General features: G+C 32.7%; 3 protein-coding genes and 2 long non-coding RNA genes across 7 annotated transcripts; 3 read left to right on the forward strand and 2 right to left on the reverse strand.

The window, feature by feature from the left end:
- Positions 1 to 32: 32 nt before the first annotated feature.
- Positions 33 to 5,915, forward strand: LOC142228642 (monocyte to macrophage differentiation factor). 2 transcript variants are annotated; one of them, XM_075299135.1, is made up of 5 exons: positions 33 to 207; positions 996 to 1,226; positions 1,306 to 1,496; positions 4,538 to 4,706; positions 4,782 to 5,915. In XM_075299135.1, the coding sequence occupies exons 2-5, from the start codon at positions 1,047 to 1,049 to the stop codon at positions 5,064 to 5,066; spliced, it is 825 nt and encodes a 274-aa protein (XP_075155250.1). In that variant the 5' UTR covers positions 33 to 207; positions 996 to 1,046; the 3' UTR covers positions 5,067 to 5,915. The 2 variants fall into 2 exon arrangements, with proteins under 2 accessions (XP_075155250.1, XP_075155251.1); XM_075299136.1 differs by lacking the exon at positions 33 to 207 and having other exon boundaries at positions 942 to 1,226.
- LOC142228639 (HEAT repeat-containing protein 6) lies at positions 5,824 to 9,348 on the reverse strand. Its single transcript, XM_075299133.1, has 2 exons — positions 8,208 to 9,348; positions 5,824 to 8,069 (listed from the first exon to the last, which is right to left on the reverse strand). Exons 1-2 carry the CDS (start codon positions 9,331 to 9,333, stop codon positions 5,947 to 5,949), a joined length of 3,249 nt encoding a protein of 1,082 aa, XP_075155248.1. The 5' UTR covers positions 9,334 to 9,348; the 3' UTR covers positions 5,824 to 5,946.
- Positions 9,349 to 9,905: 557 nt separating this feature from the next.
- Positions 9,906 to 10,818, forward strand: LOC142232125 (uncharacterized). The gene is made up of 3 exons (XR_012721037.1): positions 9,906 to 10,267; positions 10,333 to 10,438; positions 10,504 to 10,818. It is a non-coding gene; the product is annotated as an uncharacterized LOC142232125 (long non-coding RNA).
- A 2,676-nt stretch (positions 10,819 to 13,494) lies between these two features.
- On the forward strand, positions 13,495 to 23,860 carry LOC142228647 (uncharacterized). Of its 2 annotated transcripts, none has more exons than XR_012720231.1 (2): positions 13,495 to 13,708; positions 23,651 to 23,860. It is a non-coding gene; the product is annotated as an uncharacterized LOC142228647 (long non-coding RNA). The 2 variants fall into 2 exon arrangements; XR_012720232.1 differs by lacking the exon at positions 13,495 to 13,708 and adding an exon at positions 22,510 to 23,583.
- On the reverse strand, positions 14,494 to 21,011 carry Rbf (Retinoblastoma-family protein). Its single transcript, XM_075299134.1, has 15 exons — positions 20,661 to 21,011; positions 20,466 to 20,605; positions 20,206 to 20,394; positions 18,445 to 18,787; positions 18,230 to 18,380; positions 18,119 to 18,153; positions 17,911 to 18,062; positions 17,322 to 17,854; positions 17,076 to 17,174; positions 16,922 to 17,019; positions 16,687 to 16,863; positions 16,512 to 16,629; positions 16,363 to 16,454; positions 16,133 to 16,300; positions 14,494 to 15,197 (listed from the first exon to the last, which is right to left on the reverse strand). Exons 1-15 carry the CDS (start codon positions 20,799 to 20,801, stop codon positions 15,054 to 15,056), a joined length of 2,580 nt encoding a protein of 859 aa, XP_075155249.1. The 5' UTR covers positions 20,802 to 21,011; the 3' UTR covers positions 14,494 to 15,053.
- Positions 23,861 to 25,699: the final 1,839 nt, after the last annotated feature.

Consider the following 25,699-nt stretch of genomic DNA (forward strand, 5'->3'; position numbering starts at 1 on the left):
AATACACACAGAGAAATATTCCAATGTATAATCCTCGTCGGAGTATGTTACAAACTAGGGCCGTGCCATTATATAAATGAATGTCAATGTCTTTACACGTGTTTTCCTTGACCTTGAATTATGAAAATTGAACTTTGGTAAAGCAAGGAAATTACAAAATAATCAAATGGGGTTAAAGCCCATAAAAAGGAGAACGAATTTTCATTGGTAAGATAATTTCAGATTGCAAGCAAATTTGTGCTTCCTCCTCATTCAGAGGGATCTCCCTCGTGCATCCCATAAAGGGCCATGATTGAACTAGAAATTTGATGTCACGGTGGAAATGCTAAATGCTCAAAATGGCACTAATGGAAAGGGGTTTACTCTGACCAAATAACTGTAAGGAGTTCATTTACCTATACATTATAGAAATCTATGTTTGTTTACATGCGAACCAAAGACGAGATTGTCTTTGATGCACATCTAAAAGAAACTGCAGTCAGATCCCAATCGATTTGGTTTCCAATTGAAAAATGTGGACATGCACACAATTCCAAAATCACTTTATGATGATCGAATTGTGCAAATAAACAATACAATTCATATCAAAAAAATTATTACACCTAACTGGTGATAATGAATTTGAACAGTTTGCTACTGGCGAAGATAAGACTTATAAGTCGCACAAGCAAAGAACAAAAAAAGCGATATTAGTTGCTCTTTTTATGGCCTGGGAGAATTAATGGTCCGCCGATTATGATGTATAAACGGAAAACTATAAAATGTATTATATATTTCGTATTATAAAAATGTATGGCTGCAAATAGGATTGCTTTTGTAAAGACAATTTTGCATTATCAATATATAACGCAGTAGCGTATATTCCATATGTGTGTGAGAATGTTTATACAGAAGAAAATTATTTCACTATTGCTATGGCCCTATACCTGTGTTTTGTTTTAATTCATCCATATCTTAATACCCATTCAGAAATATTTTTTTGGCTTAAATTTTAGCTAAACATATTAGTCTGCTGGAAATAACAAGGAAGTTGTTACACACCACTGATGGACACCATGAGAAACGTCATTCAAGAAGTTCAGAATAAATACTCATTTTTAGATAATTTACTCACAAACTTTTGGAAATCATGGACAAAATCAAATACATCATTTAAGTTACAATTAAAGAATATCAAATGGAAGAACAAAAAAGCGGAACCTGGTTGTGCATATAAACCTACAGAAGTAAGTCGATGCTATTCCTATTGTCATTGATGCAAAAGTCAATCGCCAATTAAAAAAATACTTTTTTCTTTTCATTTAGATTGAACAATTAGCAAATGTTATAACACATGGTATATGGATAATACCAGCAGTAGTATGTGCCAATAAGTTATTTGAGCGCTCTAAAAGTTCCAGTCAGTATTTAGTATCGTGGATTTATGGTGGAGCCTTAACGCTACTCTTTACAATTTCAACGTTTTTCCACTGTTCTTGTTTTTGTGATAACCAGAAGTAAGTATACATGTATATATTGTGGGTGTGTGTAGTTACTTACAATTGGATTTCCAAGGGAAATTGCGTATTTGTAATTGTTTAAAATATTAATATATATATTTTTTTTTATTTTAAATATTTTGCATAGAGATTCTATATATTCCAGAGAACAGCTTTAGATAATATAGTTTTTTTCTGATTTTGGAAAATTTAAATCTGTCTTCTATTGACAAACATTTTTACAACGTAAATATTGTAAATCGGCTTTATCTCCGCTTTTATAGCTTTTTTTTACAATAGTATTTCATCTTCTCGAGCTTAATGTTTGATATCATTCGATTTGAAATAACTAGTCGATTTGAAATAACTAGTCTCAAGAGAAAAATGCCACATTAAAAATTGGGAACCGAAGACAGAACTTCCTACTATAAAGGGCTTTATCGACACAGTTTTAGCGTCACACTAAAAGTTGATCCTTGATCTCTACCACAATTTTTTTTTTATTCCTCGTCAACGTTTTCTTGTCATATTAATGCTAGATCTGCCAACCAGAGAAGAACAACCCATACTACAATGACTCAGAAAATACAGGAGTATGTTTACCTAAAAAAAAAAATGAAAATACAACAATATCTCATAAAACCAAAGTGTTATAAACAACAAACCCATATAAAAATAAATTTGAAGATCTGGTTTTCAGTAGTGAAGCGAGTATTACACAGAACCAAATATTGATTAGTCTCTACCCACCTAGAGATAGATCTTCACATTCCCAGTTCCTATAAAATACGATATAAAAAGAGAATTAAAATGTACAACAATCCGACATGAGCCATGGAAACCTGGACCATCGTTTCAACCAAACCTAACATAACACAGCCTTAGTCATTGGCAATAACATAATTGGAATATTGGATTAGTTATTATATTCCAGCAAATATTGGTATACACATATATTTAAACCTTCAAGCTGCTATGTGCAATGTTTGTTCCTTAACAAGAAAAGGTCCATAGACTGCAGCATATCTCTAAACGTGATGGGTGAACAGTCTAATATCAACCTAGCACCAGTTCCTAGCCCCATGTAGAGCCACCGTGGTGCAATGGTTAGCATGCCCGCCTTGCTTACACAAGGTCGTGGGTTCGATTCCTGCTTCGACCGAACACAAAAAGGTTTTCAGCGGTGGATTATCCTATCTCAGTAATGGTGGTGACATTTCTGAGGGTTACAAAGCTTCTCTAAGTGGTTTCACTGCAATATGGAACGCCGTTCGGACTCGGCTATAAAAAGGAGGTCCCTTGTCATTGAACTTAACATAGAATCGGGCAGCACTCAGTGATAAGAGAGAAGTTCACCAATGTGGTATCACAATGGACTGAATAGTCTAAGTGAGCCTGATACATCGGGCTGCCACCTAACCTAACCTAGCCCCATGTACATACAATCGAACTGTAAAGCAGATGAGTTGGGAAGAATTCGAAAGGGTTTCGAATTTCCAAGGGATCTAGAATAATCTACAAGCACCTCTTGAAAGTAATGGGGGAAGTTCTACAATTTGACTCATCTATACTTAATTCGTACAAAAAGTTATTGATACTCTCAATCGTCTATGGCATTGAATGGGCAAAAACAGCAATCTCCAAATAACAGTTAGTGACTTTGAACATCAATGTATCTAAATACTAGAGTTTTAGTATGTCTAGGAGGGAATAGGCACAAACTCAGTTATGAAGATGGCAATCTTGGTATAGATGTTCAAAATGCTACAGAAATATAAATTGGGAAGCAGGTCACTGGAATCTATCTTCATTACAAAAATATCTCAAAATTGGACTATTGTTTCAGATACAGTGTCACTGGGAAAGAAATATTAGAAGTCTGACAATGATTTGACTGCCTTAATGCAAATGTATTAAGGAAATTTCTCTGTTCTCACCGTACCAACGTTTTAATGTTAGGACCAAATTAGATTTCTTTTTCAATAAATTGACAAATGAAATTCAATTTGTGTATTTTGTTAGTTTTTAAGGATTCATCAGTTCCATTTCTAATAAATGTTCACGTTTACTCATAAACAGTCAATCGCCACAAGTTATGTCTTCATTTGCTTACATAGGTAGTTAAACATTCAATAGTATCCGATGGCTATACCACAATATAAACTTATTTAGAGTGAAATACTCCATATCAATACCAATAAAAACATCGAAGATGAAGTTATTGTCATTATCATTATTCCATTAATGCAAAACAAAAATGAACAAAATTAAAATATGAAACCAGTTTTTTTTAAATGTGAATTTATTAATCTTTCTAAGCAAAACATAAAGAGGCAATCTTGTAGTATCATACACACAAACTTTTAATTGAAATGTCTTCAATCACAGACATGATAGTATCAATTCAAAAGAAAATTAATAGAAAGTCAATTAAAAAAATTAATTGATACTATTAATTTTTGTGATTGCTTTTTGTTTCAATTAAAAAATTTGTTGAATCAAATAAATGTTTAAAACTCAATTAAGAATTTAATTGAGATTGAAATAGTTTTCGTGAAATTTTTCCCTATGTAATAACAGTTTCTAGTTCTAGTCGATTGAGGCAAACTATTTGGGTGATGTATTGGGTGTATAACAATGTCACTAAAATCAAAAATATTTATGTAAAGCAGAATTAAAGTATATTTGTCAAATTTTGTTATAATTTGATGGAAAATTATACAAAGAAATAGCTGACCATTTTTTTTTCTTTAAAATGATTTTTTTTTAATTTTGACTTTCATCTCTGAAATACATACTTAGTTACCTACTTACAACAAAATAATTTTCATATTATTAAGAAATTATATTGACTTATTTTAATATGTGGTAAAAATTGCTAATCTCTATATAGGTCTATAGGAGATTTACTGCATTGGTTATTGATTAAATTGTATATTGCAATATATATTATTGATTAGGTATCATTTGGTTCTAGTTTGAATTCCTTTTAAGTTTTTCAAATTCTCTGGGTGAAATTTATTAGTTACCCTACCTACCCTATATTTTTTACATTTTAGTGGCATCAAAAATGTTTTACATCGCTGTGATCGCGCCATGATATATATTTTCATAGCTGCTTCGTATTTCCCATGGTTGCAATTAGAAAATCCTAATCATTCCAATGTATTGGTATGCTTGGAATGGTTAATTTGGTTACTCGCTGCTATTGGTATAACATATCAACAGGTATTTGTGTGGAGTATACAATTTAAATTTCTTTCACAACAGCTGGTCACAAATGAAACTATTCCTTTTTTACAGATATTTCATGAACGATTTAAATGTTTGGAAACATGTTTTTACATACTAATGGGATTAGGCCCGGCCTTGGCTGTTTTCGGGACGGGTCATGAATTTCCTGGTATGACTGAACTTAAATTGGGTGGATTTTTCTATATAGTAGGAATATGTTTCTTTAAATCAGATGGTATAATTCCAATGGCTCATGCAATTTGGCACTTATTTGTGGTACTAGCTGCCGGATTTCATTATTATGCTATTCTAGTTAATTTATATCCTTTAGAAGAGCCCATAACCAATGTTTAAAAGAGAAATGTGAAGGTGGTGGTGAGAGTTAGTTACTTAATTTATCCAAACATTTTGTTGTTGTTTTTTTTTTTTTCACTACAGTCCTTTATGATTTCTACATCACAAAGCGCTCGTCAATTTTTTACCTAGTGAATTTTATATGACCTATACGCATATATATTTTTTGTTTTTCTTTTTTGGTTGTATTCATTTTAATTCCGAATTTATTTTATCAACTCTTAGTTAAGTGTTTTGATTATTCAATCGAATATTTTAGGAACTATTAGATTATCTTCATTGTTCGAGACTTCCGAAACATATTTTTCTTATATTATAATATTAAGCCAATATACACACTATGTTGTACGTGAACAATGACAGCCTAAAAGAGACATTTTGAAGACTTCACCTATGTATGTATTCCCAGCAAACCTTATATTGTCCAAATGGAAGAATATGAATAGAATTAATATAAAAGTCTTCCTTGTGGGACTTAACGTAACATATAAATGAGTAAATATTGTCTTGTAATATTTACAAATGGAAATGGAAAGTATCTTACAGCCCTTTACTAAGCAAAAATATTGTGCAAAAATATTATTTTTGTAAAATGTAATCTACAAATTATTGCCCAGTGTAAAGTGTGATTTTTTTTCAATATTTCCCTCCAAAGTATAACCACCAATTTTCCAAAACCAAATTATATACCTATAAACTTACTAGTGTTCAATAGAAAATGGAGAAATGGAGTTTTTATAGTTTAGCATCCAAGACATTAGTGAAATTGTAATTATTATATTTATGTATGTATTTAAGCTATAATCTATAATGGTTCAAGAGAAAATAAATTACAATGAAATTTACCAATCTTTTGTGTTTGTATTTTCCAGGGGACAAACTAATCTATTGCAAAAATTGCTGACAAATATTCATTTGCCATTTTCTGTTCTATAGTTATGTGCTGTTGGTCCTTTACGCGTTCGATCAACACAAATGAGCATGCCATCAGAGGGGCTGCCTTTTCTGGTACGGTACGAAGAACAACACGTCTCCATGTACTCCTTATTATTTCCTCTTTAATTGAAAGGTGTCTTTTCATTAGAGGCCAATCTTCAGTAGCGGAGCAATTCACCATGTGAGTTAAGGCCAAACAAAGTTGTTCTTGCAAATTGTCGCGATGATTGTATTCATGGAAACTATCCAAATTATGAGATTGCTCCAAAGCTTCCAAAATGGAAGACCATAATTTTTCAAAATAATTACCAAAATGTTGTCTTTCTCCTATATTTGTAATGGCGGAAGCCGCATTGATTCGAACCTTAAAGTTGGCATGGTGCACTATGACATTGCTCAATGCTGGGTAAAGAGTATTTTGCCAATTTAATAGATCCGGAATGGAAAATATTACACGGTTTCGCATTATATTGCTGATGGCATAGCAACTGTTCCATTTCACTTTAGCATTGCCCGAAGAACGTATGCAATCGGCCAATTTGCATATGGCTTTCTCAAACAAATCGCGCCAATTCATATTAGGTTTGTCCATTTGTAAGTGCTCTTCTTTCAACAGGCTCAATAAGTTGCCCAAAGTCCTAACCGAATTACAACGAACTTTATCGTTGTCGCTGCAGGCCATGGTTGATACTTTTATCATCCTAAACAACAGTTCATCAGAAATTCGCTCTTGATTTGCATTTGGATTTCCTGTTTTCCCCACTAAGGCATCACTTATGTTTCCCAGAGCCCAAAATGTTTTCACCCGCACAAGCAAGTTAGAGTCGGTAACCAAACGTAAAGCCAAATCTGCGGTATTCTCAACAAATACCAAATCACACCTTAGCGATGGATATAGAACATAAACAGCCAACGCACGTACGGCAGTTGCACGTAGAATTGCTTCTTCGGAGCAATCTGAGCTGACACCAGAAAGAAAGCTTAAAATTGCAATCTGCATTGAATTCGAGCAATTCTCGAACATAACAGCTCCGATATTAGAAAGGGCATCGCACAAAGTAATTCTAACAGCATTGATTTCATTATGATCGCGTTCTATACGCTCCAATATGATTGGTATGATGTCAGACCAGAATTGTTCGTATGTATTTGCTTCGGAAGAGTAACCGTTCTCCACAATTTGGCGACTAATTTGAAAAGCACAGCTGTCAAGGCAACGAGCTGCATATGTGCGGATATCTGGTAAGGGATTTGTTAAAAGACGTTGCAATGCTCCAGCAACCTCTGGCAAATGAGATTTGAGCATGTCAAAGTGAACGCTCATTGCAATTAACACCTGTAAGCTTTCAATACGAACGGATGTTGCAACACTGGACTTATCATGATCCTTTAGATTGTATAACACACGAAGTATTAACCACGAGTTATCGTTCTTAACAACTTTTTCTTTTTTTTCACTGGTGGGAAAATTTGTTGCTATTTCCTTATTTACATCCTCTTCGGTCTCGGAATCTACAAACTCTTCATCATCTATAATATCGTGCTCCTCTTCGCGTAGAGGATGGCTATTATTCATTACAAATTGATTATTTCGTGCGCCTTTAGGCTGTGGTAAACCCAAAGCTTCAGGAATTTCCGAAGTTGTATCTGTAGATGAAATAAGAAACTCTAAGACCATTAGAGAAGAAACTTGTATAGCAGCATCACGATGATAAATTAATGGTTTAACGTGTTTTACAAACCCACGAACAAATCCTTTCTCTAGTTTTTGAAATGGTGTTGCTTGAACCAAAACAGCCAAACATTTTAGTGCTTGAGTTAATACGGGCATTGAAGATTCTGTGGTTAGAATGATTGAAAGAGCTCGATAAATAGCAACCACTGTGAATCCCAGACTTAATGAAAATGGTATAAACGTCATAGGGCAACGATTGGCGTTTGTTTCTGCTTGCTGCAAAAATCCTTTCGAGCCGTATAAAACCTGAGCACACACTTGTAAAGCCAAACACCGACAACGCATATTGGGATCGTGTTGGGCAATGTACAGAAGGTTATCTTGGCTTTCCCCTGAAATAAAAAATAACATAGATATAAATGTAAATAAATTGAATTTTATTGCAAATGGCCAAATATTTTTTTAAGTTTTGCATCTATATAGTTGATCTTACATAAACATATTAAAAATACGAATAATCTTGTATTTACCTGTTCCACTTGGAAACAATGCATGCCAATAACCATACAAAAATCTGCGCTCCAACGTTTTAACTATTGCGCCAATAATTGATATAGATGCCAGTCGAATTTTAGCTACTCTGTGCCTTTCAAAGAGAACTCGATTTCCTGAACATTCTTGTTCGGATGGCTCGGAATCGCTAGTCTTCATATCCATAGATAATAATGTTACTTTTGCTTCGGGCCCAGTATTGGTCACACCCAGATCACCCGTGTTAGACTTTAATCTTGGTTTGCGGTTTTTGAGAGTTTTACCACCGAAATTACGAGCTTTCTCCGAGCTCATATTATTTTCAAATTCCTCGGCTGACTCATATACAGCCTGTTGCGACATGTAAACTTTTTGTGGTAGCGCTGGTATCGTATTGGCATCAATTCCAAAATGCAAATAGGATCTTGCCAAACCCAATAGCTCGGGAATATGCTGTTTTGCAAAGACTGGCGTCATCAGCATTGTCCTATGAACAATTTGCAAAGAATGTATCAGAAACGTTGGAAGTACTTCACTATCTATTAGTGGCATTGAGTCGATACTGTAAAATAAAGCCAGTATCTTTTCAAGTATCTTCTCGCCACAATTCGTTTGTTCCACTGGAGACGGTGGGCAGCTTATAAAACCAATTAAGACATCAAGGCATCGAACTGCACTGACCAACACATCCACGGTACGTTCCCAACTAATGTACTCCAAAATTGTATTTAAAATGTGCATATGTTTGGTGGCATTTGTGGGATATTTTGAAAACAGGCCACAAAACACAGTGAGGATCTTCGACACCAATTCCAAATTGTGACATTTTTCCAAATTTATTTGTAGTAACCGGGTAACAACATTAAATTGAGAGTCATTAAAAAAAGGCAGCTTTTTGTCATCTTGAAGTTGTGTTAGCCAGATGACGAAATAAATGCATTCAGCATGTGATGATGAATCCTCATTCTCAATAACAAGGATGATATCGTCAAGGATTTTTAGTTGTTGTGTTCGTTTCTCATATCCATGCTTCTCCACATGATCTAGAAGCTTTATAATCTCGAGAAATTCCTTATTTTCCACATAACATTGACGCAGGTGTTCATGAATTTCTCTAGTGTTCATAATTTATTTATTTACTTTGGCTTACACAGTGTTGCCATATTGGCGGCCTTAATTTATGTTGTTTTTTTATACTGTAATAACTTGACAGAATCAAGACAGGTAGTTCCACATCTACAAAAAAATGGATTTGTATGAAGCAGAAGCTTTGTTTACTTGTTTAAAATGTAAGTTTTTGCAAAATGTGCCATAAGTTGTTTAATGGTTATGGTTACCCAATAAACACAGGATGAGCGTTTTTCAAATGCAACAACTTTTTAGTTTGATGGCCGGTATGCACCTCTAGCGAAAAATTTCATTCCCATAAGAAATGCATTGCTATTTATGCTAACGAAATTTTCGGTAGCGTTCAATTTCGTAAGCTGGTACGCACCTCTAATGAAAATAACAGGGTTGTCAAAAGCATATTTTGGCAGCAAACATTTAATTTATTACAATCATTGTGTGCGTAAAAGTTTTAAAAGTTCTGTAAATAATAAACAATTTATTTGAGGAATATTTGGAACATAAAGGGTGATTTGTTAAGATTAACAATTTTTAAAAGCGATTAGCTGGTTTAAAATTTGTGTACACAGCCCTGTTTGTTTGTTGTAGACTTAAATAAATTTTTGCTACCGAAAATTTCGCTAGAGGTGCATACCGGCCTTGAGGATAAATATAATTTTCAACATAAATCCAACTTGACTTGAAATAGCTCATCTTCAATACATCTTCAAATTGTTTGCGAATTACTTCCAATTTGCCAAAATGTTGACGAAATCTTTGAAAAGGTGTTGAAGATAATACGAGAAAACTTTGACAAAACACTACCCTAAAATGCAACGAAAAAACCATGTGGTTTTCAAAACTTATTTGTGCAACGAAGTTCGTGGTCAATTGCAAGAAATTAAAAAAATGGAAAATTTTAGACAAATAAGCAAATAGTTTATAAAAATAGGTAAGTGCAAAATAAAAAATGAAATAAAACTTTAAGGAAGTCACTAAATGTATATCTCTTTGCAGAAAACTAAAATTATGGATTCTACGTTCTTGAAAACATTAAAAAGCTGACCGATGAAAAAATTGTGGACAATTAACTGGAACTGCTTCAAATAGTTTATAATAATTGGTACGTCAATATGAAAAATTAAATCAACACTTTAGAGAAGTCACTAAATTTAAATCTCTTTGCAGAAAACTAAAATCTTTGGATGCTACATTCTTGCAAACATTAAGAAGCTGACCAATGAAAAATGAGTGGCTTATCGACAAGAAAAAGTTTCCAGAAACATTACAAGTGCAACCAATTAAAATTGTTAAAAACAGGAAATTGTTGAAATCAACAACTTCTGGATGAAAATGTGCATCACATCGTCAGTTTAATTCATATGCTATTATCAGTTTAAAATGGATATTTTGTGAATTCCTTCTGCTGGAAATCAATTCTAACACTCGGTCCAGTACGTTCCTAATTTCAAATTGCCCGCAGGTTAATAAATTTTAATGCTGTTTTATGACACCAAAAAGAAGGAAATCGAATTATCAATGCAAAAGTGTTTACTAATAATGTTTAAGATATTTAAAGTTTTGTTGTTTGTTTTTTTTTTTTTTGTTCTTATTTGTTGATATGTTTCATAAGATTATTATTTATCAATTGGTATTGTAGTGTATTATGTAGTGTATTATTATATATATTAATTTGATAAAAATGAATAAATTATACAAAATTCATAGAATTTTGGCTTTGACTTTCAATTTGAAGTGGGGATATCATTCATACAAATTTAGGTTGAAAAGTATTTGCAACGATGTTAATTTTGAATTTGACTCGCATCGAAAATTGTTTGACAAATTATTGAGTAGCGATGCATTTCAATTTGAGGATAACACTTGAGATATTCATGTCTGTTCTGGGTCACACCGCATTGTGCACCACACTATACACTTTCTACACACCACACACAAAGTTAGTTGTTCTGAGTCACACGTGTGAACACTTTTTTCGGACTTTTAATCGAAAAATGTGACAGCTGATTTTTTCTGCAAGCCATATTATTTGCAGACAGAAATTATAAACAAAACATATTTTGCCGGTATAAACATAAAAAATTAAAAGTAAGTGCGTAACTCAAAGCCATAAAATGCCTGCCGGATTTTTGTTAGCAGTGAATAATGTAAGGACAAGAGCAATTTATCAAGAAAAAGGAGACAATTGCGTGATGCTTCAAATCTGTTTTGATTTGTTTTTTTCTATCCCTCCTCAATGTTACTCATGAACAAACGATCGCCGTGTCGTTTTCGTTTTTGTTTTTGACGGCGGAGAAGTTTTTATTTTGGTTTTGGTCAAACAGTTTTTAACATCCATACATTAAAGGAAATTTAATTATAGTGGGCATAATTAACTATTCTGTTAAGGTTTTTCTCATTTGTATTGCTTAAATATTTACAATAATATTGCAAACAAATTTTCTATCGTGGCGGCCTCCATGTGCAGAAAGATATTGGCGGTGTGTTTTTTTTTTAATTTGCTCAGTGATTTGTGCACCAAGAACACTTTGCAGAATTGAAGATGCCATATTTTTCATGTAATAAATTTGGTAAAATTCACTTTTCTTAGCCCATTGATTTTGTAAAAGTTATAATTTAATTACCTTATATTTTCAAAAAGACCTTTGATTTGTTTAGGAAAGCGGATAGTATTCACAAAAATCAAAGATAATTTTGCTTAAAACTTTTTTGTGTTAACTTTTAAAAATTGTGGCAACATTATACTTTCGAACACACTGAAAACCAGCTGATTAAAACAACCCCAAAATTTATACACCAATCAGAGGAAATTTCGGTTCAAATTTTAGATGGATTTTTAAAATCGTGGTTTCTGACATATATAAGTGACTTTCCCAATAAAATTTGCAAATATTTATAAAAAACATATTAAAGTTTCAGAATCTGTTATTTATTTGTTATAAAAACTTCTAACTTTGCATACGATGGCTGTACACTAAGCCTACACAAAAGAAATGTTCGTGTACATTTTTCAGGTCTATGACGGTGTATAGTGTTGGCCAGAACACCTTTTAAGTGTGACACCATACGTAACTTGTACATGTGTGTACCAGAACAGACACGATTATTGCTAATGTGTTGAATTTCACTGTTGAGTGTAATGTCTGTTTTTGTTGAGAACGCGATTTTCTCAACAATTTCTCAACTTGAATATTACCCTATCCTTTGAAAAAATGTTTGAAAAATTGTTGAAATTTAGCATTTTTCAAACGTTTGTGTTTATTGGGCACCTTTACTCGAAATTCACATATATGCAATGTATCCTCAAATTAGAGGTGTGCGCGTGACTGAAATTTCACTCACACTCACGCACATTCACGAAGCAAAATGTTTATTCACGCACGCTCACGCACGATACGTGTGGTAGCCAATCCCACTCACGCACATTCACGTACTCACGCACGAACTACTTTTAAAGACTCATACTCACGCACGATTCACGACAATTCATGTGATTCACGACAAATTCACGAGACTCACGACATTTTCCAAACGGAAATCAACAAATGTAACAAAATTCAAAAGTAGAATATAATTCGAGAGCTAAATTAATTTCAATTTACATACGAGTATGAATTAAATATTGATTTTTTTCGTGAGCGTGATTTTGCAGAAATTTGATTCACGCACACTCACGAACCGATTTGATTTCTCACGCACGCTCACACACGACATATTCATTTTAGTCCCATTCACGCACATTCACGAGAGTTCCTTCAAATTTTGTTCACGACTCACGTGATTCACGCGTGTCACGAAAACTTCGTGTCACGCGCACACCTCTACTTCAAATACTTACCGCGAGCGCAAAGGGAAAAAATTTTTCAAGTTATTTTCACATGTCCATGTTCTTCAAAGCCTTTGTTTATTCCTTTTTTTTTCTATAAAAACTATTTCAATATTTTGACATATTTATTTGAAAAGGGTATGTTATATTCCAAATTAGGTGGGTTCACAATCTAAAATTGACGTGTTTTTGAGGAAAACTTGTGTTTTGAACATGATTTTATATGAGGAAAACGACTCGTTTTGAAATTCTTATAAAGGGAAAACATTTCAAACCCCAAAACATGCTTGGTGAGAACGCCGTATTAGACTTTAAATTACACTACCGATAAACAAATCTTAATAAGTTATTATATTGGTGTCACCTTATTGTTATATCATGGGAGCCATGGTAAAATAAAAGAGGTATAAGATAGACGGTAAAAGAATCACTGTGGTCAAGTAAAACGCGAAGTTTATTAATTTGAATAAAAATGTGTGAATTCTTCAATGTTTAACATTCATACGTCTAAAATCACATGGAATCTAACATTTTACATTAATAAAGGTACAATGATTTACATTAATTAATTAAGTTGCAATTCTGATGATCTGCCATTGTGTTTTTCCATGATCGAGGCAGCGTGCCTGGAAAAATAACAGAAAAATTATCGCCAATATACCTTTCACAATTTTAGGTGCAATAACTATGCTTCAGGACATAATTTGTGTTTCTATTCAAATAATTTATAAGAAACTATAGTTATAGCAAAATACTTTCATGTACATTTCATACTTTTTGGTACGTTTCCCCTTCACAGTTGGGCTGCCATTCGGGATAAATCCCGGGATTGTTCGGGATACCGAAAAAATCTATTTGTTAAATGTGTGGCTTTTTAGGATTGTTTATTAATAATTTGGAGTCTTCATTCAATGCAAATGGCTCTTGGATTTTATATCCGACAAATTGAGTTAATAAACATGTATGGTACACTTTGAGTAAGATTTATTATATATAAACAGCAAAACTTAATCGAAAATCGATGTAAACGATCAGTTCCTCCTTTGGACAATGAGTTCATGTGAAATAGAATTCGTGCCGCATAAAATGATAATAGATCGCGTTTATCTGATAAAATAAATTGGATGCATTGATATTTTTTAAAAGTTACTTAAGCCGATGAAGTACAAAAGGATAGAATATGCCTAATCTAATCATATCCTTAAAATGTTTTGCTGAGTAAGATAGCGATATGAGTTGGGCTAAGTGTTCGTCCTAATATATAAATCAACTATATAATTCGTTCATCATTCATAACCCAACCACTATTATGTTAATAAAAAAATTTCATATTTTAATAGGAATCTTTTTTTGTGTTTCTACATTTATAATAATTTACAGGTTTTTTGTTTTAAATTATTTTGTTAGATGGTTTGAAAAATAATGCTATCTGATCATACAAAATCGGGAATAAAATGTACATGTCTGTATATATAATTACAAAATATGTATTCATACATACTTCTTGGAATTCATTCTAAAACAAGTTATTAGCGCAACTAAACGTATAATGTATAAAGTATGTTATTTCCTTATTAGAAAGCTACATAAATGTTTAATTGTTTAGAAACGGAGATTAGTAAAATAACACACATTGAAAAATGTATACCAATAAAATAAAAATATAAAATTATAATTTATGAGTTCAAACAATGCTTATTGAAAAACTAGTTTCCATTTGTATGTAGAAAAAAAAATAATTATCGAAAATTAATGAGTCTTAATTAGCAAGTTATATACATAGGATTTCTTTATATATTATGCGTATTTTGTTTATGCTCTTCTCTCCACACAAATTCAATTATACTTTTATAGAAGCTGAAATCTTTGTCGTTCAACGAATAGTGTTTAATTATTTGTGCTCCTGCTGGCGATCTTTCATCATTTTAAGAAGAATCTCCTCTCCCGATCCTCTAGATCGTTTCCTGTCTGTATCGGCAAATGGTAAATTTCGTTTCCCTTTGCTACTTATTATGGCATTTATCTTCTCCAGGTCCTGCAATGAATAAAAAATATAAATTATTTAATGACACATCATAATAATAAGAAATATAGATTTGTATTTACAAACATTGAACTAAGATAAAAACTGCCCCGTGTTTCAATACAAAAACAGTAGAAGAGGAAATCGTTCTCTATATGGGAAATTTAAATTTTCGAGATCTACGAAGAAACCTCAAATTTTGATTACTAGGGTTGCTAGATCACTCTATGCAAGGGCCTATGTCGTAGGAATTGAACGTAGTTTAACTGTTTGCCTTATGATCTACGAGTCTTTTCTCACTCTAATAACGTGTTTCGGCTTAAACTGTTGAATTATTATTCGAATGACATTTGATAACTTTCATTTCAATTTTACAAATATTTGCTTACTATAGGTACATTTTATCTCTAATACTTGCTGCTATTTTGTAGGTTCTTATCGTTTGTTATGTTCTGCTATTGTTTTTATTATTACAGTAAGTTGTCATTCCATTGTATATTAAATTATTTTATTTACATTTGTATACTCAGGTTTAAGAATTCTATGTAATATATTAATAGGCCGCGAAGGCTTGTGTATTACAAGTCTAAAATAAATGAAGATGGGAAAATTTGCAGCATATAACCACAATTTGCCCACAGTGGATAAAAATGTCGACTTTAGAGAAAGAGGAATCCATAAATTCAAATTCATTCGCGTGAGTGTTTTTCGTTCGATTTACAGGCTTTCAATAGTTCTCAAATATGGTTTATCTCCCTTTAGTAATACTGAGTTAAACGAATGAACACCCTAGAGTCTACAGGGATTCAATATGTCTGACAAAAAATCATCCCACGCAGGTGATGATTGTTTTGTAAAATTGTATTCAAATATTTGAACACTCATTTTGTCAAATATTTGGTTAGTACCGATTTAGCTAAACATGGAGGGAAACTATATATATTTACCTTGCCAGGACTGCGACAAATTTCAAATGTTAGTTGATTTGGGGATGCAGTATATTTATCAACTTCATTTTTATCCAAAGAATGAACAAAAAAATAGTGGCCACCAGCAAGTTGGCGGGGGAAGGTTTGTTTTTCCGTTGGATGTGGTGATAAAAGGAGATCATGGTCCTGTATTTAAAAAAAAATATATATTGTTATTATTAAAGCTACCACTAGCATAATAAACATACCGATCGTTCCTGTTTTTTACTGAAATTCCAAGCATAAGGGGTCATCTCTTGCATATAATTTTCATTATAAAACTGTATAATGTCACCAACCTCTATTGAAACATATTAATATTAATCATATTTCTGGGGAGCAAACTCATAATACATACTTTTTTCATCGTTATGTGTCTTTATGAGTACCTCCCTGTATATGCTGCTTGTGGCCTGCGGTTGTTTTCTATAGAATTTCATTATGTCCCTAAAAAGTTTTCCATTAACTTCGCCCACCTAAAATTTACAAAAATGTAATAAACGTGTATACTAAAAATTTCTAAATGGTATTACCTTTATATATAAATATATTGCACACATAAAAATTTGATCTAAATGTCTGTCCTGCATTAATTCGGTTTTTTTCGTTATAGAATATTCAAACAAAGTCCATATTTTAATCACCATTTCTTCACCAAGATCTAATTCCTTGCATAATTCTTTTATGCGTAACCATGCAAGTTTGTAAAACTGAAAGCAAAAACGTAATTTGTTAAACAGTTACCATAATAATAAAAGGGCATTATACCTTTCTGAGGAATAGTTTCAGTGGTACCGATCGCTTTGGAATAATTGCTTGTCTAGTGACATCATTATTTTTGTTAGTTAATTGGGCCGGTGTAGTTTCTGTAATGTAACCATCTTTATGTAAAAATCTTTTTGTTAATTATGTTCCCTATTACCTTTAGGTGTATTGAAAAGGTCTCTCCTCACAGATTCGCTAACTGCAGGGGTTGTTGCGGCGCCAAACGTATCAAACGCGGAATTCATTGGCGATTGTACTAAAGTTGTGTTAAAAATAATACTATTAATTAGATGCAATTTGATTTGTTTTGAAACAAAAAATAAGTATGTTTGAAGGCATCCGATATATTTTTATATATCTATAGATACAAATAAAGAAACATCTCATCGTATACATTACTTACATTGAGGTTCCGTGCTATCTATATTTCCAACTTTGACTTCAGACCATGTTGGAAGGGGCATTGGTTCCTTTTTAATCAACTCCCATAGGGGCGATTTTTTCTGCCATGCTAAAGAATCTAGACAGGTTTCTTCTATTAAATTTAAATGCTTTATAAGTTCCCTATTGAGAATGCCATTGTGACTTCTAACTATAATTTCAATCAGTTTGTAAAATTCAAAAGCAGTAATACTGAAACATTCCAAAATCCAGGGAAACTTTAGCGGTGAATCGTATGCATCCAAAACTATTTCAACACTACATGCAATTAGAGTAGTATTTATACTATCTTTTTGAAGTATTATGTTAAGATCAATGTGCTTATTGGTGACTTCGAATTGTAGAATCTTGTCCAGCAAATAATAGTACAACGATTTTGCCAATTGAAATTTGTTTACAGACTCCTCTTTGTTGGGAAATTTGTTGTAGAAAATCGTTGACATAAATGTAACATTGTCTTGGATTTTCTTAATAACTTCTTCACTAGCCGATTTCCTAAGAAACATTGATAAGTTTTAATAAGAATTTTAAAAAGCCAAACTGGAAAATACCTTATGAATTCCGAAGGTTCTGTTATATGGGATATTTCACGTAATTTTTTTACGTTGTTTGTGGCGTTGGCCACGGGGTCAAGTATGCCGTCTTTACTGGGAAGGCTTTCCTTCCTTGTATAAGGTGTGTTGGGCATTAGAGATTTTATGTCCTATAATAGTAATATTTAAAAACAATACTTTTAAATAATAAAAAGAAATAACTTACAGGATGTAAGTCAAGTTTGATGCCAGACGAATCATCTAATTAATAGACAAAGAGTGTATACATTTACTTAAATGGGCAATGTTTATGTGAGTATTATTGTCATATACTTACGTGAGCTATGCATTTTTCGATAGTCTAGTAGAATTCTCTCGTCTAATTCTGCCATATTTAATACGTAGAGTTCGTATGCCCCTTTCAATGATCTTAAATTACGTTCGAAATTTGCATTTGAAACTAAGGTGTCCTCGTTTCCATACAGAGTCTAAATCAATTATGGTTCCATTAAAAAATACACATCTTTTACATTTTATGTTAATAATACTCACTTTTGAATCTATAAAAGCCTTTATAATTGCTTTAAAAGTCTCCTCCATGTTTTTCGCATCGTGGGGTGAAGCATTTGTCATATTGCAAAGAGGTTCAATAATGCAATAATTCTTTAGAATTCGAGCATCAAAATCAGGTTTACCCCATTTAGGTGGTACTCCCGGAAATTGTGGATTGATGAGATCAGGATTTTCGCTCAAAACATTTCTATAAATTAGGTCAATACACCAGATCAAAAGATGAAATGACATTACTATATCTGTCACTTGATTCTGATTTTTGGCACAAAGGTATAAACACCAACATATTTCAAAAAGTTTTCCATAAGGGCATTTAGCAGATCTGCAATAGTAATATAAATTAGTAAATGGTAAATTAATCTAGTTTTATAAAGAAGAGCTAATGGTAAAGTAGCATTGGTCAAAAATACAAAGGTCAGGAGGAATATATTATATTTTTATTTAAAATATTTATCGAGTGTTTTCAACAAACAATGATTTAATAATTAATTTATCGAAACAAGGCAGTCACAAGAATTTTTAGTACCACAATTTCAATTAATTTTGGTACCTAAACACGTTGATGAGTAGAACGATTGTTGCTTGAAGCATGAACCTGAAACATGTTTTAGGGAGACAAACTTTGGGCCACTTTAGCTGGAGATTATATTTTAACCGACATTGAAAGAAAAGCAAATTATATAGATGTTGCATGGAGGCTATATCTGAATATAAAGGCTTGACAAATAGTTTGTGGCAATGGCAACCGCTATGGTGATTACATATTCAGTCTAAATGTATTTAAAGACAGTGGGTGCAACAATACATGTTCGCATATACATGTACTACAGCCCTTAGGTTAGGTTAGGTTAGGTTGTAGAGGGTGACATCAATGTTCTTGTATTGATGCCCACTTACTGCAGTCGGGTCTTCAGCCCGGGGCTGGCACAGGATTTTCAACTCTGCCCATGGACTGCAAACCTCCATTAGGTTCTGTTTATTTCCTGAAAAGCTCGAAAATACTAACAACACCAAAGGGCTCCAACAAAAACCTATTTTAATGAAGTGCAGCTTATCACATAAAACACAATATGGTACAGCATAACAGCGAGCTGTGGTGCACCAAAGTGAATTTCACAGACAATTGACTCGCAGTGGAATAACATAAAGGCCACTACCTCAAAAACTGCGACAGGTCGTCACTACATGCATGTTGTTTCACGACGTTACAGCGGTATGTTCTGGATTTCTACCATAGAAATCTCCATTTTGTGATGATCTGTATGTTGTGTAGGCAATTCTAGAGAATCGGCGAGGATACGAGGAAGGTATTTATGCCTTTAGTTTTTATTTAATTACCATCATGGATTTAATACATCCAGTCTATACAGATTAAGCAAATACATATGTCAGGGTATTATTATAGTATAACAAATGTCAACTATGAAACAATTTTCTGCAATGCCTTTAAGAATTTCCCTATATGTTTTAAAATACTTAATTCAAATAATTTCTATTATAAAATTCAAACTAATATGAAAATAAAATGTTTAAGGCTATAAAATGGGTTTATGACATTATGATGAGTAACCTCCATTTTGTAACTGAGTCGTAACGGCTTGTGTACAACCACACAATGAAAATTACCGAAATCCAAAAGTAGGAATCGTAAAACTTGTGATAATAATAAAATATATTTGCGTCTGCCCCATATATGAAAGAAATGTCCCCACAGTGTTTATGTTTTTCTCAATCACTCACCTGAATTTACAATTTTTCTTTTCATTAGGTGAGGGAACAAAGAGCTGTTCAAAAATTTCACTATATCGCATAAAGACATTTGAAGTTATACTATAGCTTCGTTCCATTTTATTGATTTGATTGAGAAATGATTCCGGTAGTTTTGCCATATCATGCCATTTCTTCATTTTGAATGAGAATTCGTGGATGCTACAAATATACAACAATAAAAATTTGCTTAAATACATTTCGTTCCTTTTTGGTAACCAATAAACATTTACCTCATATTGCAGCTTCTTAACAATTTTATCACCGATATGCAATTTCCCAAGACAACATCGTTATTACCTCCAACAGTTGGAGTGTATGATCCACGGCATGCAGCGTATAGAGCACAGCAAAACCAGTGTAAAGTATCTCCCTGAAAATGTTTTGATGTGAACTCAAGATTTTGTGAAAAAGAGAACCATGTATACCTCTAAAGAAAACCTCTGCGATATCTCAATGTACTTGCTCCAAGACAGCTCCTCCGTTTCTCTATCCATATTGAGCTCACGACAAAGCTCTTCATATCGTGCTCGTACAGCATCGGGTCCATCTTCGCGAGATTGGGTCATTATTATATTTATTTAGTATAAGATTTGATAATCTAATATACACTAGCACTATATCCACTATTTAATTATTGTACCACATTTATGCGTTTGTCTTTATTCGGATTCCAACAATGGTTTATTTCGCCCTCAAACTGCCAAAACTCATCCACTTTTTACAATGGATGAACAATTTTTCGTTGACTACAGGTCTGTGATTCTGGTGGCGAATATAAAACTTCCAATCTCAATAGTTAATTTTCGTCGACTGGGAGACAATGACACAAAAAAAGGCGCGAACGTCAAAGTAAGAGTTGTAAAATATTATGGTACGGTCATACGACCAAATATGTTTGACAGAAATGGAATAAATCAAGTCTTGATTTAAGACTTTATTGCACGACGAACAATAGATTTTAAATGCATTTTTAAAACAGAAAAAATAATAATAAGGTTCTAAAATTAGGTCTGTTCGCGTACTTTTCCAGTAAAAACAAGTAAGGAACGTCTAAAGTCGGGCGGGACCGACTATATTATACCCTGCACTACTTTGTGATCTACATTTTCGATACCATCTGAAATCCTTCAAATTTAATATTGATTTTATGCGCTTTACAGACTATCAGTTATTCCGGACGACAGTGCTCGTGTCGAACATATCCCATATATTGTGCACATTATAATTTAAGTTCGAAGTCATAATCGATACAGCTGCATGTTTATGGGATCGATAAAACTTTTACCGATTATTTAGTCATCGCCGACAAGTCGTATCGATCCGACACACTGTAAGATTCTTTACAAAAACCGACATTCCGTCCGGAATATCGATTGGACTAAAACTGCGACCTAGACTTTGATCACAAAAATGTGTTCAGAGACAGACGGACATGGCTATATCGACTCAGGAGCCCACCCTGAGCATTTTTGCCAAAGACACCATGTGTCTATCTCATTTTACTGGTTGCAAAATGATACAAATAAACTAATAATTTTTCCCTGCCAGCATTTCAAAGTTCCATTTAATCCTCATCGCCACCACAGACTCGTAAGTGACACTACAACAATCGCCAACTGTGATGTATTTTGCCATTGTTAAAAGAGCCATTTTATATTTTGTAAAACACCAAGCGCATCTGGCTTATTATAATTTACTTAAATAAAAACGAAAATGAAGTGCTGGAAACTTAGTTATTACGCTTAAAGGCCGGTACTATGTTCATTCTTGCGAAAAATTTTTATGGAAACCATTATTTCGCACATAGAAAGCGGCGTTTTTTTAGGTAGCTTGGAGCGCTATTTTACAGGGAGCGATATTGGATTAAGTTGGTGGTTGTTGCTTGTTTTTACAAAATAACATTTTATTTTTACTTGGGCAATTGATCTGCTATTCCTTTGATCCTTTGTATAGTTTCGGAACAAAAATATGGTCCGTGTTTGATTTATAAACCCGCACAAATAGTTTTTAATAAATAAATTATTTCTTAATTCACATTGCAAATGGCGCCGTGCTATAAACGTCAGTTTTTCATCACGAAAAAACAAAGTATCACAAATGGAAAAAATTTCGCAAATTTTTCGCATTTTTTGGTTTTGTATGGAGTTTCAACGCGAAAACCGAACAGAGTACCGGCCTTAAAATTGTAAAAAAATATACATTGGTGAAAATTTTTCGACTTTCCAAATGAAATAAATTTATAATTTTTCAGATATTTTTCCAGACACGCTGTCTCCATCAATAATAAACACTGATAGGCGCTGGCATCAGCCGAACATAGCAGAATTGCAACTTATAAATCAACATAATTCCTGTTTTGAGGCATTATGTTCAATGTGTTTTTATTCGTATAAATGTTATACCTGGAATAATTTATAAATTTTTATTCAAATTAATAAACATCTAAACAATCGTATTTTACTTGACCACAATGATTCTTTTACAACTATCTTAAAACACACATTTTGTAGCAGTTTGAAGGGGCTCTTGTTGGTGTCGTTCTACATTTATCTAAAAACGTCCTAATAATTGCACCTATGCGTTACTTTTTTGTAGTAACTTGGCGTTGTAAAACTTCTCAATAGTGTCGGCACTTTTGCGACGAGTTTTGAATATCATATACGACTGTTTTCGACGTGGTGGGGATTCTCAGAAGTGCCGTCACATTCAAAAAAATTTTGACGGGTTGTTAAATTGAATTGAAATAATAGCCCATTGATAACATACACAAATAACTGACACCGAATTTTTGTGGTTTTCAATACATTTTGTGCTACGAAGTTCGTGGTCAGTTGGAAGAAATACAAAAATATGAAATATTTTTGACGATGGACTGAAATTAATCCAAAAAGTTAACTATAATTGGTAAGCCAAAATAAAAAGTGAAATGAAAACGTAATGGAAATCACTAAACTCGATTTTTTTGCAGAAAACTAAAATCATTGGATCCCTGCCAACATTTTTTGAATTTGGGGGCGCTTCTGAGAATCCCCACTACGTCGAAAACAATCATATAAGACATCAAAAACTCGTCGGAAAAGCGCCGTCACTATTGAGAAGTTGTACCACGCCAAATTACTACGAAAAAGTTTCTCATCAGTGCAATTATTAGGTGCCTATTTAGATCAATTTCGAAGGGCGCCAATAGGAACCCCTGCAAACTATGAAAGTATTTTGCCATCACTACTGTTAGAAGAGCCATTTTATTTTTTGTGAAACGTCAAGCGCAGCCAGCTTGTTATATTTTATTTAAATAAAAACGAAAATAAAGTTCTGAAAACATAGATATTACGCTTAAAATTGTGAAAGGTATATGGTGAACAATTTTCGACTTTCCAAATAGAATAAAGTTATCGTTTTTCAAATATTTTTCCAGGCATGCTGTCTCCATCGAAAATAAACAAACTGGCTGATAGACGCTGCAATATGTAACTTGCTACTTAAAACTCAACATCATTCTTTTATTAATGCAAAAAATTATGTTAAATGTGATGAGATAAACCGAAAAATGTTATATTTATAAGAAATTATAAATGTTTAATCAAATCAATAAACATCTACACAATCGTGTTTTACTTGACCACAATGATTCTTCTACAATTACCTTAAAATGCACTTTTTCTGATAGTTTGCAGGGGTTCTTATTGGCGTCCTTCGAAATTGATCTAAATAGGCACCTAATAATTGCACTGATTAGAAACTTTTTCGTAGTAACTTGGCGTGGTACAACTTCTCAATAGTGACGGCGCTTTTCCGACGAGTTTTTGATGTCGTATATGATTGTTTTCGAAGTAGTTGGGATTCTCAGAAGCGCCCCCAAATTCAAAAAATGTTGGCAGGGGAATTATACATGTAAAAATGTTTAAGATATTTATAGTTATATTGATAGTTTTATTTATTCCCTGTCAGCATTTCAAACTTCCATTTCATCCTCATCGCTACCACAGACTCGTAAGTAACACTGCAACAATCGCCAACTGTGATAGTATTTTGCCATCACTATTGTTACAAGAGCCATTTTATATTTTGTGAAACACCAAGCACAACTAACTTCTTATAATTTATTTAAATTTTGAAAGGTATATTGGTGAACAATTGTTGACTTTCCAAACGCTACAACATGTAACTTGCAACTTGTAACTCAACATCAATCTTTTATTAATGCATAAAAATATGTTAAATGTGATGTGATGTTATATTTATGAGTATTTATAAATGTTTAATAAACATCTAAACAATCGTGTTTTACTTGGCCACAATGATTCTTTTACAACTATCTTAAAATGCACTTTGTCTGATTGTTTGAAGGGGCTGTTATTGGCGTCCTTCTAAATGTATCCAGAAGGGCATCTAATAATTGCATTCATGCGATACTTTTTTGTAGTAACTTGGCGTAGTATAACTTCTCAATAGTGACGGCACTTTTCCGACGAGTTTTGGATATCGTATACGACTGTTTTCTACGTAGTGGGGATTCTCAGAAGCGCCCCCAAATTCAAAAATGTTGGCAGGGTTAATACGTTTAATAAGATAATTATGTTTTGATTATATTATTTTAATATTTATATATATTATTAATGTAATTTTTAATATTATTATATTTTTTACCAATAAAAATTAAAAAAATTATACAAAATCCCTAGAAGTTTAATGTTGACTTGCAGTTAGAACTGGGATTGAAGCGATGCATTCAATTTGAGGATAACACTTGAGAAATTACTGGTAATGTGTTGAATTCTATTGTTGAGGGTAATGTCTGTTTTTTGTTGACAACGAGATTTTCTCAACAATTTCTCAACTTGAATATTACCGTAATCATTTGAAAAATGCTTGAAAAATTGTTGAAATTTAGCATTTTTCAAAGGTTTTTGTTTATTGCGATACTTTGAAGGAAAAAATTTGAATCAAAAAATTGTTAATTGTTGTATACGAAGTTTATGACAGTAAAATGTACTCATTTTAAAAGCTTTTAAGCACAATTTATGGAAGATTCTCTCATTTTACAAAAATATGAACTAATTTGGAATTTGAATGTAAAATAGTCTAATTGATTTGAATAAAACCTTTTTTGTTAGATTTATTTATTAATTTTCATAAACTAAAATAAAGATCGGATATGGAAATTTTCGTTGTTTTTTTCTGAGGTACTACGCTACAAGTTCGTTCCAAACCACAGTACAGGTGTACTTAAAATTATTGTGATTACTTTAAAAAGAACGTACCGAATAAATGTATTCGGTAAATGAACTACTGCCTGTCATCACTATTGCGAGATCGTCGCAAATAGAAAAGTAAATATGATCATCGCAGCATCAAACGCAGTCAAACGTCTTTCAAATACATAGAGTACCAAATAGATTTTGAGATCTATAGCGCTTTTGTTAAAAATATATGTTATACGACGACATCTCCGTGAGTCCGTTTG

Source organism: Haematobia irritans, chromosome 3 (assembly GCF_050003625.1).
Source record: "Haematobia irritans isolate KBUSLIRL chromosome 3, ASM5000362v1, whole genome shotgun sequence".
Lineage (NCBI taxonomy): Eukaryota > Metazoa > Arthropoda > Insecta > Diptera > Muscidae > Haematobia > Haematobia irritans.